Raw genomic sequence first — 13626 nt, 5'->3', positions numbered from 1 at the left:
AAACCCAATTTAGGAGTCTTTCCTGCTAGTCCAGAGGTTAAGAATCTGTCTGCCAATGCAGGGCACAGGGGTTTGCTCCCTGGTCCAGGAAGATCCTGCATGTGGCACAGCAATGAAGCCCAGGCACCACAACTGTTGAGCCGGCCTGCAGCAACTACTGAAGCAAGAAGGGAAGCCACTGCAATGAGAAACTCAGGCACCACAAGGAAAAGTAGCCCGATTGCCACAATAGGGAAAGCCCACGCACAGCAACCAAGATCCAGTGCAGCCATAAATAAATAAATAATTTTTTAAAAAAGAAAGAAATGAAACAAACCCCAATTCAGAGTAAAAGCCCAAGCCCTTCTGAAATCACAGGCTTTCATCATGGATCCTGCTGCCCCATTCCCTCCTGGCCTCCCTGTTTCACAAGCACTCAGACTCGATGTGGTCTCAGGACAGCTACACTAGCTGCTGCTTCTACCTGGAGAGCTCTGCGCTGAGCATCTGTGTGGCTTTTATCCTTTCTTCTGTTTTTTGCTGAAATACTGTTGTTATTATTCAGTTGCTAACTCATGTCTGTCTCTTTTGGGGACCCCATGGAGTGGAGCCCTCCAGGCTCCTCTGTCCATGGGATTTCCCAGGTGAGAATACTAGAGTGGGTTGCCATTTCTTTTTCCAGGGGATCTTCCCAATCCAGGAATCGACCAGTGTCTCCGGCATTGGCAGGCAGGTTCTTACCACTGAGCCACCAGGGAAGCCCGTGTGACCTTTAGCACAGCCTTAACCTCTCTGAATCTCAGTGTCTTGTTTTTAAAGCATAGGCCAATAGTAACCACCTGGACTGGAGGCTGCAGGATTAAAGCTGTGATGATGCATGTAAATTCTTGCTGCTTAGTAACTGGCAGTGTCCTTATGGGAAAGCAGGCACCAAGGAGGCCAGGGACTCATCCTTTAAGTTCAGCACCAAGTCAGCAGAAAGCCCTGGGCCTCCTTTTCCCTGCACCTGGGCCAACTGAGGTTAGCCAGCCTGTGGGAACCCAGGAGAAGGCGGAGGTGCTGGGGCTAGAGCTCTAGGGGCCACTTTACTGTGGGTTTAGTCCTTTAGGAATCAGGAGGCAGGCACTCTCCCCCATTCACACCTTGAGAGATAGGGACAGTAACTTGGAACAGTAACTTGATCCAGGAAACGCAGATGGACAAGGCCAGTGCCAGGACGCACAAGTCGGGAGCCCTGGCCTGGTCACTGGGATGCACGGGGTTTGTGCCTTCTGGATTCTGCTTCCCGCTCTCAGAGCAAGTTTGGAGGATGCTCCTCCCCTTTCCTCCCGCCTTCCCAACCCGCTCACTCCCAGGGGAGGGGCGGAGTTCCCCGGCCCTGCTGACACCGTCACCACGGCAACGCGGCCATACTGGCCTCAACGGACCTGGGGTCTGGGTCTGCGGCGCTGCGGCCTCGTGGCGAAAGCGGAGCATGGACAGTCTCTTCGTGGAGGAAGTGGCGGCCTCCCTGGTCAGGGAGTTCCTCAGCAGGAAGGTACGTGGCGCCACCCTTACAGTTATGAGAAGTTGCTTGATTGTGGGGGTGGGTGAGGGGAGTAGTCTGGAGACTCTCTGGTCCTGGAGACCTTTTGGGAGGGAGCCCTTCCCCTGCCCGCTGCCTGCCCTAGAGATGACTGCTGTGAGAGCCCCTTTCCCCGGGCTTTGGGAACTACATTTCCCAGGAGCCATTTCTGTCTCCGCTCACTTCCCGTAAGCAGGGACAGGACAGCGGCCGCCCTTAGAGGCATCTCTCCCTCCCCGGCTCGCGAACCCCGGGGCTGCGCCCTCCTCATTTTCCCAGAATTCCCGAGGCTCTGGGAGCCCAGCAGGCCGGCATGGGTGCCCGACTCTGATGTAATCAGACTTACATCCCACTAGGAAAGAACTTCCTCCCAAAGGGAACCCAGAGGGCTAAAAGAAGTTCTTGCCAGTCAAACCCTTTAGTCCTGTTCATCAATGGGAAGTTCAGTCGAGGTCGTTTTAAGTTCTGTTATCTTGTACCGGGCTTCCCTGGTGGCTCAGCTGGTGAAGAATCCACCTGCCATGCAGGAGACCTCAGTTCGATTCCTGGGTGGGGAAGATACCCTGGAGAAGGGATAGGCTACCCACTCCTGTATTCTTGGGCCTGCTTGATAGCTCAGATGGTAAAGAATCTGCCTGCAATGCGGGAGACCTGGATTCGATCCCTGGATTGGGAAGATCCCCTGGAGGAGGTCATGGCAACCCATTCCAGTATTCTTGCTTGGAGACTCCCATGGACAGAGGAGCCTGGTGGGCGGCAGTCCATGGGGTGGCAAAGAGTCCAACATGACTGAGCGACTAAACACAGCAGAGCACATTATCTTGTACCAGGAGAGTTTTCAGGGAACTCAGAAGTTGGGGCGGTCCTTGGCTGTCACCTGTCCTGACAGTGGAGGTGAAGGCGGGCTGGGGAAGAGGTTGCTGGGAGTTGCACCATGTATACAGTAGGAGTGTAGGGAGAGTACCCATTGCTCTTACACAAGATCTCCTGGAGAAGGAAATGGCAACCCACTCCAGGATTCTTGCCTGGGAAATCCCTTGGACAGAGGGGCTACAGTCCATGGGGTCGCAAAGAGTCTGACAAAACTTAGCGATTAAACAACAACAGAAGAGGAATAGTAAGACCTGCCATGGTAGATTTGTAGTGAAGATTAATAATGATCTACAGGCAGGTTCCAGCCACTGTATCTGGCACACAGTATGCATTCAACATCTCAGATGTGCCCCTGTTATGAAAGTGTCTTTCTTTGCTTTTCGAAAATGTATTTTTATTTAAAATGTAATGTGGCCTCAACTGTATCTGCTCTGTTTTTATGACTAATTGACCCATCATCACCTAGTCCTGGGTGCACACAGGATATCAATGATACACCCTGTGAGGATGACCACTGCCATCGTTTAAGTCTGGGCTACCGAGCTGAACTCCCTGAATGTCTTCCCCATGCCTATCCTCTCTTGAGTACAAACGAAATCCAAAATCCTCACCTGATGTTCGAGGCTCCCGTGTAGCCTGACCCCAGCTTACCAGCCCAGTTTCATTTCCAGCTTCTCTCACATGCTTTCCCCTGTTCCATCCCAAGTCCCATTTCCTTCAAGAGGTCTCAGGTACCTGTGGCTGGAATAACTGACTCATTTGTCTGTGGTCTGCTCATGGGCCCTCATGTTATAGTTTATGCATCTGCCTGTCTCACTCACTAGACAGGTTCACATTGCTGAGACTGAACCGGGCAGAGCCTTTGCAGTTATCTGGTTCACCTGGCTTCCTCTCTTCCGACTTTTTGTTGGGAGACACTAAACCCCAAGAGGAGAAAGGAGTCTGCTACCCACAATCACTCAGAAAGGCATGGAGAGCCAGGACTGAAGCCCAGATTGGCCGCTTTCTGCTCTGGGGCGGAGACTGTGGACTCTCCTTGGGGCTTGGTGCAAAGCGGGTACCTACCTACCTAACCAAGAGAGTTCCCATCCTGATGTGAGGTACCTTCCAGGTGCCTGTTTATTTTCTCAAACCCTCATAACAGTGCTGAAAGACATGCATAATTATTCCCTTTCACAAAAGACTATGATCAGACTGGAGGTAAATAAACTTGCCCAGGGTGAGAGGGTCAGATCATGCCACTCCTCTGCCCAAAACCCTCGATATGTTTCTTTTGCAATTAGAATAAATCCCAGGAAAGGCCTTGCCCAGGCCTACCAGGCTCCCTACAACCTGGCTGCCAGCTCCCCCTTGAGCCTCACCTCCTAATGCTGCTTCTTTTACCATCCATCCTACATCATGCCCAGCTATGCTGGCCCCTCCAAGCGTGATCCCTCCACAGGGAGAATTAGGACAGTCTCCTGGCAATGGCAGGATCCGCCAAGCTTATGCCCCAGCTGCACTCTCCTGCAAGCATGTGTCCTAGCCTGCCTCTGCCACCTCTTGCAGGTGGTCATGCCCTAAGCTTGTCGTTGCCATAATCCCAGTTCCAAGCATCCCATCATCCTCACTTCCAGCTCATTCCCGTCAGCAGTCCAATATAAACTATTCTTCAGCCTCACTCCCATCTCCATTCCACTGTTCTTGCCAACTTTCCATGGTCCCTCAGCCCTCTTGTGGCCTCTCCCCACATCTTACCCACACATCAGCCCTCAACACCCTGCTCAGCTCCGTTGTCTGTCTCTCCCTTCTTTATATTTGGCCTACTCCTTGCTTGCACTGCGGAGCTGAATGAGGCTGGAGAAAAACACACTGTTATGTTGACAGTTCTCTCACTCCTGTGACGCCCCAGAGATGCCTGCCCACCTGGTTATACTTCTCCAGTCTTGTTCTTAGTCATTCAATTGTTTCTGACTCTTTGCGACCCCATGGACTGCATGCAGCCCGCCAGGCTCCTCTGTCCGTGGCATTTCCCAGGCAGGAATACTGGAGTGGATTGCCATTTCCTTCTCTAGTCTCCAATGTTAGATGGACATTTCACACATCTCTCTCCTCAAGCTCCAAAGCCCTTCCCCCTCTTAATTTCACTGAGAAAATAGAAGCATTCATAAGAAAACTCCATCATGCCCGACCACTACCGTAACTAACCCTCTTGGGCCTGAAGCATTTGTCCCATCCTCCCTCCTGCTCTTAGGAATGAGTTCTCCATCCTCTGGGTAAGGCCAAGCCCCACCTGTGTGGCTGTCCTCTCTGTGTGCTCCCGGACACTGGTGCAGTTACCATCCTCTCTCTCTACTGTGTCGTACCTTTTTGCCTTCTCTACTGGGTTGGTCCTGTCAACATGTAAACATGCTTCTACAAATCCCATCTTGACCCCCAAGCCCCTCCAGCTACTGGTCTATTTTTCTTCTCCCTTTTATAGCAAAACTGTATGAAAGGACTGTGTATGCTCTGATTCTAATTCTTCTTGTTTTCTCAAACTTTAATCAGGCTTTTTTTCCCCATCAATCCATGGAGACAGCTCTTGTCAGGTTCATCAGTGACTTCTTATTTTTAGTCTTTACATTTATTGATCTAACAATCGTGTTGAACTCAGTTGGTTATGCCCTTCTTGGAAAACTCATTCCCCTTGGCTTCTGGAGATCACCTCCTTTTGGTTTTCCTTCTGCACCTCTCTGGTCACTCGTTCTTGGGTTCTTGGCAAGTTCCCTGTGGCTTCCTGAGCTGTGCATGTGAAAGTTGCTCACTTGTGACGGACTCTTTGCGATCCCATGGACTGTAGTCTGCTAGGCTCCTCTGTCCATGGAACTCTCCAGGCCAGAATACTGGAGTGTGTAGTCTATCCCTTCTCCAGGGGATCTTCCCAACCCAGGGATCAAACCCAGGTCTCCCTCATTGCAGGCAGATTCTTCAGCTGAGCCACAAGGGAAGCCCAAGAATACTGGAGTGGGTAGCCTGTCCCTTCTCCAGCAAATCTTCCCGACCCTGGAATTGAACTGGGGTTTCCCGCATTGCAGGCGGATTCTTTACTGTCTGAGCCACCAGGGAAGCCGTGTGCGTGCCGGTGGATTTACAGCCTTAGTCTCTGACTCTCTTGTCTTCTTTTTCAGCCACTTCCACCACTGTCGTGGGTTCCATTACTGTCGACATGCTGACAGTTTCCAAATGTCTGTCTCTAGCCAAGACCTCTCCTTGAGCTCTTACGCTCTTTCCAACTGCCTAGTTTACATTTCCACTTAGATATCCAATAAGCATCTCAACTTCACACGTTCAAAACTCAATTCCTGATTCTTTCTACCTCCTTCAATTTTCCCCACTTCAGTAAGCAGCATCACTAACTGGTTGCCTGGGCCAAAGCCTTTAGAACCATCCCTGGCTCTTTCCTTCTTGTGCAGCCTGAATGCAGTCCATCTGTACACTTGTGGGCTTTACCATCAGAGCACATAAAGAATGTAACTACTTATTTCCACTTCTGCTACAACTACCCTGGTCCAAGCCACCTCCATCTTTCATGTGAATTGTTCTATAGCCTCCTAGTCTTAATGCTTAATCCCCTGTCCCATACAGTCTGTCCTCAACCTAGAAGCCAAGCAGTCCTTTGCAAATATGTTAGTTCAGAATGCTCCTTTTTTCCCAGTCCTCCAATAGGCTTCCCATTTCACAAAAGCCAACAAGGCCTTTGCTTAGCAAGCTCTGGGCAACCTCTCTGACTTTATTTCCTGCCACTTTCCCCTAGTTATATGGCTCTAGCTATACTGGCCTCCGTGTAGCTGCCACAGGGCCTTTGTGCTTGTCGTTTGGGTGAGCTCTATGAGGGTCAGGACTTTGGTCTTTTCCCTCTTCTGCCTCCAGCAGACAAACTGGTGGACTCGTGGCTTGTTCCTTTCATTTCACAGATGGGGAAACTGGAAAACAGGAGTGAGCGCATGGATGATGGTCCGTAAATAGCCGACTAGAAACTTCCTTTTTATTCTCTTTGGTTCAAGGTTGCATGCACATGTCGTTTCACAAATTCTCCTTGGCCCAGCTCATGGCAGGCAGCAGCTTTTTTCTTGTTTTCCCAGCACTGAGAGCCTCTGCAAAATTCTGAACATAAAGCCTGCGGGAGCCACTGAAGCCTGACTCACACTGGGGTCTGGATCCATCAAGAGCAAGGGGCTCCCTTAGTGCCAGGCTGATCTGCGTGTGAGGCATCTCCCATTCTTCTGCCTTTCAGTGATCATCACTGTCTGGGGAGGTAGGCAGGCTGCAGCTGCTGTGGTTGTTTCAAAAGAAGGAGCCAGACTCTTAAGGGGCCCCAAGGGCTGGGCTCTTTGGGAGTTCAGGGCTGGAGGATGGAAAGCAGCTGCACTGGGACACAGCAGACGCTTACCACGTGCTTCCTGTGAGTCTGGGTCCTGGTGTCACCTCCTCACAGTCTGGGATGGTCAGATCTCCAGCTATGTGAGTCCACTCTGTTATGCTGGACAAATCAACCCTGGCGTCCCATTTGCAAAAAGAAGGGAATGACTGTTGGCCTTTTGCTTATGTGTTTCCTCCTGTTTATTTTTAAAGCTTCATATCCCATGGCCCCAAATCTAAGCCAAACCCAGAGCTCCTGAGCCAGTGGTGGGCAGCGAGACAGTTACCTGGATTTCGCTTTCTTTGTCTCTAAAATGTGCTGACAGCTTCAGCCTGAGTTCCGCCCACAGGGTGGCTGTAAGATTTGGAGTAATAATTATGAAGATGATGTCAAGTGTGAAAGTTACATAAGAGTAAATTCTTAAGTCAGTTTTCAGTCCTCCCAATACACTGTGAGGAAGGTGGGAGAAGATGACGGTAATGAACATTAACAGTCTTTTTGTTGTCGTCAGAGCTGGGAAGGTTTAGATTTAAAATGGTAAATAGTGATTTGGAGTACTTCCCTCAGGGCTTAAAGAAGACGTCTGTGACCATGGACCAGGAACGGCCACGCTCCGATCTCAGCATAAACAGCAGAAATGATCTCCGAAAGGTTTTGCATCTTGAATTTCTCTACAAGGAGAATAAGGTACATGCTTTTCAAGTGTGGTGGGGAGTTCTGGAATGGATTTTGGCAATGTCACGGTACTCACGAGCCCTGCCAGGGCATCAGAGACCAGTGGCTAGAGGCTTGCCGCACCGGCGGTTAACAGACAAATCCCGACTGTGTGCTGGGTTTCTAGCTTCTGTCTGCCCCACCCCACTGTCAGAGCACACAAGCACCGTATGGGGCTCATTTTTGCACCCAGGCCTGAGCCTGTTAACAATTATTCCCTGTGTTCCTTCCTTTCCCGAGAGACTATTTTTAGTAAGACTGTACTGAAGAATACAGCATTCAGTTATGCTAAAATTTTCCATTCTTTGCTTCCTGAAGAAGGAGTGGTTTTCCTTCTTCAGCTCGGAGTAATACATTTAATTCGGGCAGATGGGGGGTTTGGGTTCAGCTAACCCAGATATGTTGAAGTTGAGATAGCAAATGGAACAAGTACCTCCTTGGGTGGTAATGGGGGTGCTTACTTGATCCCCCGCCTCGATTCCCACACTGTCTGTTACAAGCCTTCAGGACACTGCATGGTTTTCTTCTGTTGTGCTTATTACGCTTATAATAGAATATTTGTGTGGGTGTTTACTTAGAGTCTGCCTCCCCCACTACTCTGGACGCTCCAGGATACCGGTTGTATCACCATACTTCACCATGATGCTTGATGATGTAGTAAATAGTCAGTGTGTATTTATGAATGAATGAATAAAACTACCATCCTGAATTACTTGCTCTTTCTGTTAGAAGAGAGAATCTTATGATTTGACGTGTCGACCAAAAATGGTGCACAGTGTGAGAGTTGTGAGTTAAGTTTTATATGGGGCAAAGTGATCACTGCAGCCTGGGAGGCAGCACCTCAGACAGCTCTGAGAGACTGCGCCAAAGAGGCAGTGCTGCCGCCGCTGCTAAGTTGCTTCAGTCGTGTCCGGCTCTGTGCGACCCCACAGACGGCAGCCCACCAGGCTGCCCCGTCCCTGGGATTCTCCAGGCAAGAACACTGGAGTGGGTTGCCATTTCCTTCTCCAATGCCTGAGAGTGAAAAGTGAAAGTGAAGTCGCTCAATCGTGTCCGACTCCTAGCGACCCCATGGACTGCAGCCCACCAGGCTCCACTATCCATGGGATTTTCTAGGCAAGAGTACTTGAGTGGGGTGCCATTGCCTTCTCCGAAAGAGGTAGTGGGGAAAGGGCAATATGTAAGATTTTGGTGAAGCAGGAGTTCAGTGCAAACAAGTGCTTACTTTGCAAGAGATTTTGTGCTTGTCACAAGGAGCTGATGTCATCATGAAGGGTTTTAATGCTTTTCTAGGTATGAGGAGGTACAAGGATTAGGATCCTGAAATCAGTTCCTAAAAATATTTCAGGGTGGCTCAGAGGTTAAAGCGTCCGCCTGCAACGCGGGAGACCCGGGTTCGATCCCTGGGTCGGGAAGATCCCCTGGAGAAGGAAATGGCAACCCACTCCAGTACTCTTGCCTGGAGAATCCCATGGAGGGAGGAGCCTGGTAGGCTACAGTCCGTGGGGTCGCAAAGAGTCGGACACGACTGAGCGACAAACTACTATAACTACTACTATCCTGAAAATATCAGTTCCTGAAAACTGTCTTAAGACTTGTTCCACCAGTTTCCCTGGAGCACAGAATGCCTCACTCTCCATCCTGAACTCCCTCAGGGTGTGCCAAGAACTTCAGCAGCACAGGAGTCAATCTCCACAGAGGCAGACAGCAAATGCCCTTAGCAAGCGCCAATTTGTAGTTGACAGATTCAAGAACGGGCTCTCCAGCAGATGTTGCCTTGTGGGAGGGCATAGTGTCAGAGGTGGAAAGAACCTCATAGACATATTGTTCAGCATTTATCACAAGTGGCAGCCAGGTGAAGTCTTTCCAGAAGCCCTGGAAAGACCTTCATGTTCTGAGTCCTGTGGTGACACGCGGGCCCCTCCATCTCCTGTACCTACTTGGTTGAAGTCCTGTAGACAGCAGACACTCAGCAGTCATCCACCAGCTCTCTTACAAGGCAGGAGAGTGGATTGTATATTTTACAAAGATTTTTTTCCAGAGAGAGTGAGACAGTTAAGCAGAAAATTCAATTAACCGTTGGGGCACGGTGAGATTTTTGTAAAAATGCACCTTTACCTAACTTCCCAGAAGCATCTTTGTCGTTCAAGTTATTTTTATTTCTTCACTGTAGTATGGTCTCCCTAAGGTAGCTATTATCTTAAGATCCTTAAGATATTTTCATTCAGTTCAGTTCAGTTCAGTTCAGTCTCTCAGTCGTGTCTGACTCTTTGGGACCCCATGAACCACAGCACGCCAGGCGTCCCTGTCTATCACCAACTCCCGGAGTCCACCCAAACCCATGTCCATCGAGTCGGTGATGCCATCCAGCCACCTCATCCTCTGTCGTCCCCTTCTCCTCCTGCCCTCAACCTTTCCCAGCATCAGGGTCTTTTCAAATGAGCCAGTTCTTCGCATCAGGTGGCCAAAGTATTGGAGTTTCAGCTTCAACATAAGTCTTCCAATGAATACCCAGGACTGATCTCCTTTAGGATGGACTGGTTGGATCTCCTTGCAGTCCAAGGGACTCTCAAGAGTCTTCTCCAACACCACAGATCAAAAGCATCAATTCTTCAGCACTCAGCATTCTTTATAGTCCAACTCTCACATCCATACATGACCACTGGAAAAACCATAGCCTTGACTAGACAGACCTTTGTTGGCAAAATGATGTCTCTGATTTTTTTTTTTCTTTTCTTTTTTTTTTTTAGTTTTTTATTTTTTTAATTTTAAAATCTTTAATTCTTACATGTGTTCCCAAACAGGAACCCCCCTCCCACCTCCCTCCCCATGATTTTTAATATGCTGTCTAGGTTGGTCAAAACCGTCCTTCCAAGGAGTGAAGTGTCTTTTAATTTCATGGCTGCAATCACCGTCTGCAGTGATTTTGGAGCCCAGAAAAATAAAGTCTGTCACTGTTTCCACTGTTTCCCCATCTATCTGCCATGAAGTGATGGGACCGGATGCCATGATCTTAGGTTTCTGGATGTTGAGCTTTAAGCCAACTTTTTCACTCTCCTCTTTCACTTTCATCAAGAGGCCCTTTAGTTCTTCTTCACTTTCATCAAGAGGCCCTTTAGTTCTTCTTCACTTTCTGCCATAATGGTGGTGTCATCTGCCTATCTGAGGTTATTGATATTTCTCCCAGCAATCTTGATTCCAGCTTGTGCTTCTTCCAGCCCAGCGTTTCTCATGATATACTCTGCATATAAGTTAAATAAGCAGGGTGACAGTATACAGCCTTGACGTACTGCTTTTCCTATCTGGAACCAGTCTGTTGTTCTATGTCCAGTTCTAACTGTTGCTTCCTGACCTGCATACAGGTTTCTCAAGAGGCAGGTCAGGTGGTCTGGTATGCCCATCTCTTTCAGAATTTTCCACAGTTTGTTGTGATCCACACAGTCAAAGGCTTTGGCATAGTCAATAACGCAGAAATAGATGTTTTTCTGGAACTTTCTTGCTTTTTTGATGATCCAATGGATGTTGGGAATTTGATCTCTGGTTCCTCTGCCTTTTCTAAAACCAGCTTGAACATCTGAAAGTTCACGGTCCACATATTGCTGAAGCCTGGCTTGGAGAATTTTGAGCATTACTTTACTAGCGTGTGAGATGAGTGCAGTTGTGCGGTAGTTTGAGCATTCTTTGGCATTGCCTTTCTTTGGGATTGGAATGAAAACTGACCTTTTCCAGTCCTGTGGCCACTGCTGAGTTTTCCAAATTTGCTGACATATTGAGTGCAGCACTTTCACAGCATCATCTTTTAGGATTTGAAATAGCTCAACTGGAATTACATCACCTCCACTAGCTTTGTTTGTAGTGATGCTTCCTAAGGCCCACTTGACTTCACATTCCAGGATGTCTGGCTCTAGATAAGTGATCACACCATCGTGATTGTCTGGGTTGTGAAGACTTTTTTTGTACGGTTCTTCTGTGTATTCTTGCCACCTCTTCTTAATATCTTCTGCTTCTGTTAGGTCCCTACCATTTCTGTCCTTTATTGAGCCCATCTTTACATGAAATGTTCCCTTGGTATTTCTAATTTTCTTGAAAAGATCTCTAGTCTTCCCCATTCTATTGTTTTCCTCTATTTCTTTGCATTGATCGCTGAGGAAGGCTTTCTTATCTTTCCTTGCTATTCTTTGGATCTCTGTGTTCAGATGCTTATATCTTTCCTTTTCTGCTTGCTTTTCACTTCTCTTCTTTTCTCAGCTATTTGTAAGGCCTCCCAGACAGTGATTTTGCTTTTTTGCATTTCTTTTCCATGGGGATGGTCTTATTTCCTATCTCCTGTACAATGTCATGAACGTCTGTCCATAGTTCATCAGGCACTCTATCAGATCTAGTCCCTTAAATCTATTTCTCACTTCCACTGTATAGTCATAAGGGACTTGATTTAGGTCATAACTGAATGGTCTAGTAGTTTTCCCCACTTTCTTCAATTTAAGTCTGAATTTGGCAATAAGGAGTTCATGATCTGAGCCATAGTCAGCTCCCGATTATTTGATTTATCCAGTAGTTATTAGCTGTTATACAATAAATTGGAGCTTATATTTTACAGGAAAATAATATACTCATTAATCTATCTATGTCATCACAATTTTCACGTTCACTCAGCTCAAAACTAGAGTGATTCTGGGAAAGCCCTGCGATTTAATGTTAATTCTAGTAATTTGTTTTCCCCCTTTAATGTGCCATAGATAAAATACCTATATAAAACTACAGTTTTGAAAAATGGTATCTAGATTCATATAAAGGCTGTATCTTTATAAGCAAAACGATACAAAAAACCACAATGTATAATTCAGGTATTTAGGGCCCCAAATCTTTCATACTGAAAGGAAAATAAGAAGGTTGAAGTAAATTATGTAACGTCCCCAGCCCCCCCAACTCTCTTCCTTGTAAGTTTCATTTAGACTTAGACAAAATAGTTCGGGTCCTATTCTAAAAAATAAAACTGTCCCCTGATTTTGACTGCCTGATAATTCTGTTGAGTTTGGTCATAACCTGTGGGTCTTGGTCTCAGATTTCTACTGCATAGGTCAGGGAAATAGTAAGGGGGAAAGACTGGATACACCCAAGGGTTTCCTCTGTGTCAGGCTCTTTATCAGGCACTTTATCACTCTGACTGCAAACTCACCACCATGCCTGGCTGCCTTTCTGAAGGGCCTGAATGTTACCCAGCAGGTGGGGTGTTGACTGACACATGGTCTAGCTCCTGAGACCAGCTTGGATAACTCTGTGCAAATTAGTTAGGAGAACTTCTAAAAGGAATCAGTGTTCTAATCTTGGCAATTCTGGTTTAGTGAGACTCAGCAAGGCCCGATAATTTGTCTTTGAACAAAACCTTCAAAGGTAATATTTAGTGCTGTCAGGGTAAGGGAGTACTGATACTACTTGTTTCCAAAATCTACTACCAAAGAGTTATCATTTTATCTTTTTTAAAGATTGGGACATAAACTGAGTCAATCCTGACTGCCTCTCTGTGCTCTTGCACTAACCTTCTTCTGTTTGTCTCTGTCGTTTCTTGTGTCCAGTGTTAGATGTAGAGTGCACAAGCTAAGAAGGGGCTTCCCAGGTGGCTCAGTGGTAAAGAACCTGCCTGCAGGGCAGGAGCCACAGTAGACGAGGGTTAGATCCTTGGTCAGGGTTAGATCCTCCATGGGAAGGTCCCCTGGAGGAGGGCATGGCAACCCACGCCAGTATTTTGCCTGGAGAATGCCATGGACAGAGGAGCCTGGCAGGCTACAATCCATAGGGTCGCAAAGAGTTGGACAAGACTGGTGACTTAGCACACACACACACACACACACACATTATATACAAACTAAGAAATCATGCAGGTCCCAAATGTTTATAAACTGGTAGAGTTAGTGATCATAAAGACTGAATTGTTTTTTGAATGAAAGGATATATATTTTATAAATTTATTTCCAGATGAAAGAAACCAAGAAGAAATTTGATTAGGTATGCCTCTGTTCATATCACATTTTATTACATTTGTTCACCGAGTCTCCTATCTCATGCATTGGATGCTAGTTCTTTGAAGGTATTGGTTTTATTTTCATCCCTGTTGCTA

At 47.4% G+C, this 13626-nt stretch overlaps 1 protein-coding gene across 1 annotated transcript in view; it reads left to right on the top strand.

Moving 5' to 3' along the window:
• Positions 1–1453: 1453 nt before the first annotated feature.
• Positions 1454–13626, top strand: part of MINDY4 (MINDY lysine 48 deubiquitinase 4) — a 118537-nt gene continuing 106364 nt past the window's right edge. The window contains exons 1-2 of the mRNA XM_052638884.1: positions 1454–1516; positions 7365–7484. Coding sequence (XP_052494844.1) covers positions 1454–1516; positions 7365–7484 — 183 coding nt within the window. The remainder of the gene's footprint in view (positions 1517–7364; positions 7485–13626) is intronic.

The sequence above is a fragment of the Budorcas taxicolor genome, chromosome 4, assembly GCF_023091745.1.
Source record: "Budorcas taxicolor isolate Tak-1 chromosome 4, Takin1.1, whole genome shotgun sequence".
Taxonomy (NCBI): Eukaryota; Metazoa; Chordata; class Mammalia; order Artiodactyla; family Bovidae; genus Budorcas; species Budorcas taxicolor.
This window is presented reverse-complemented; position numbering and strand designations above follow the sequence as displayed.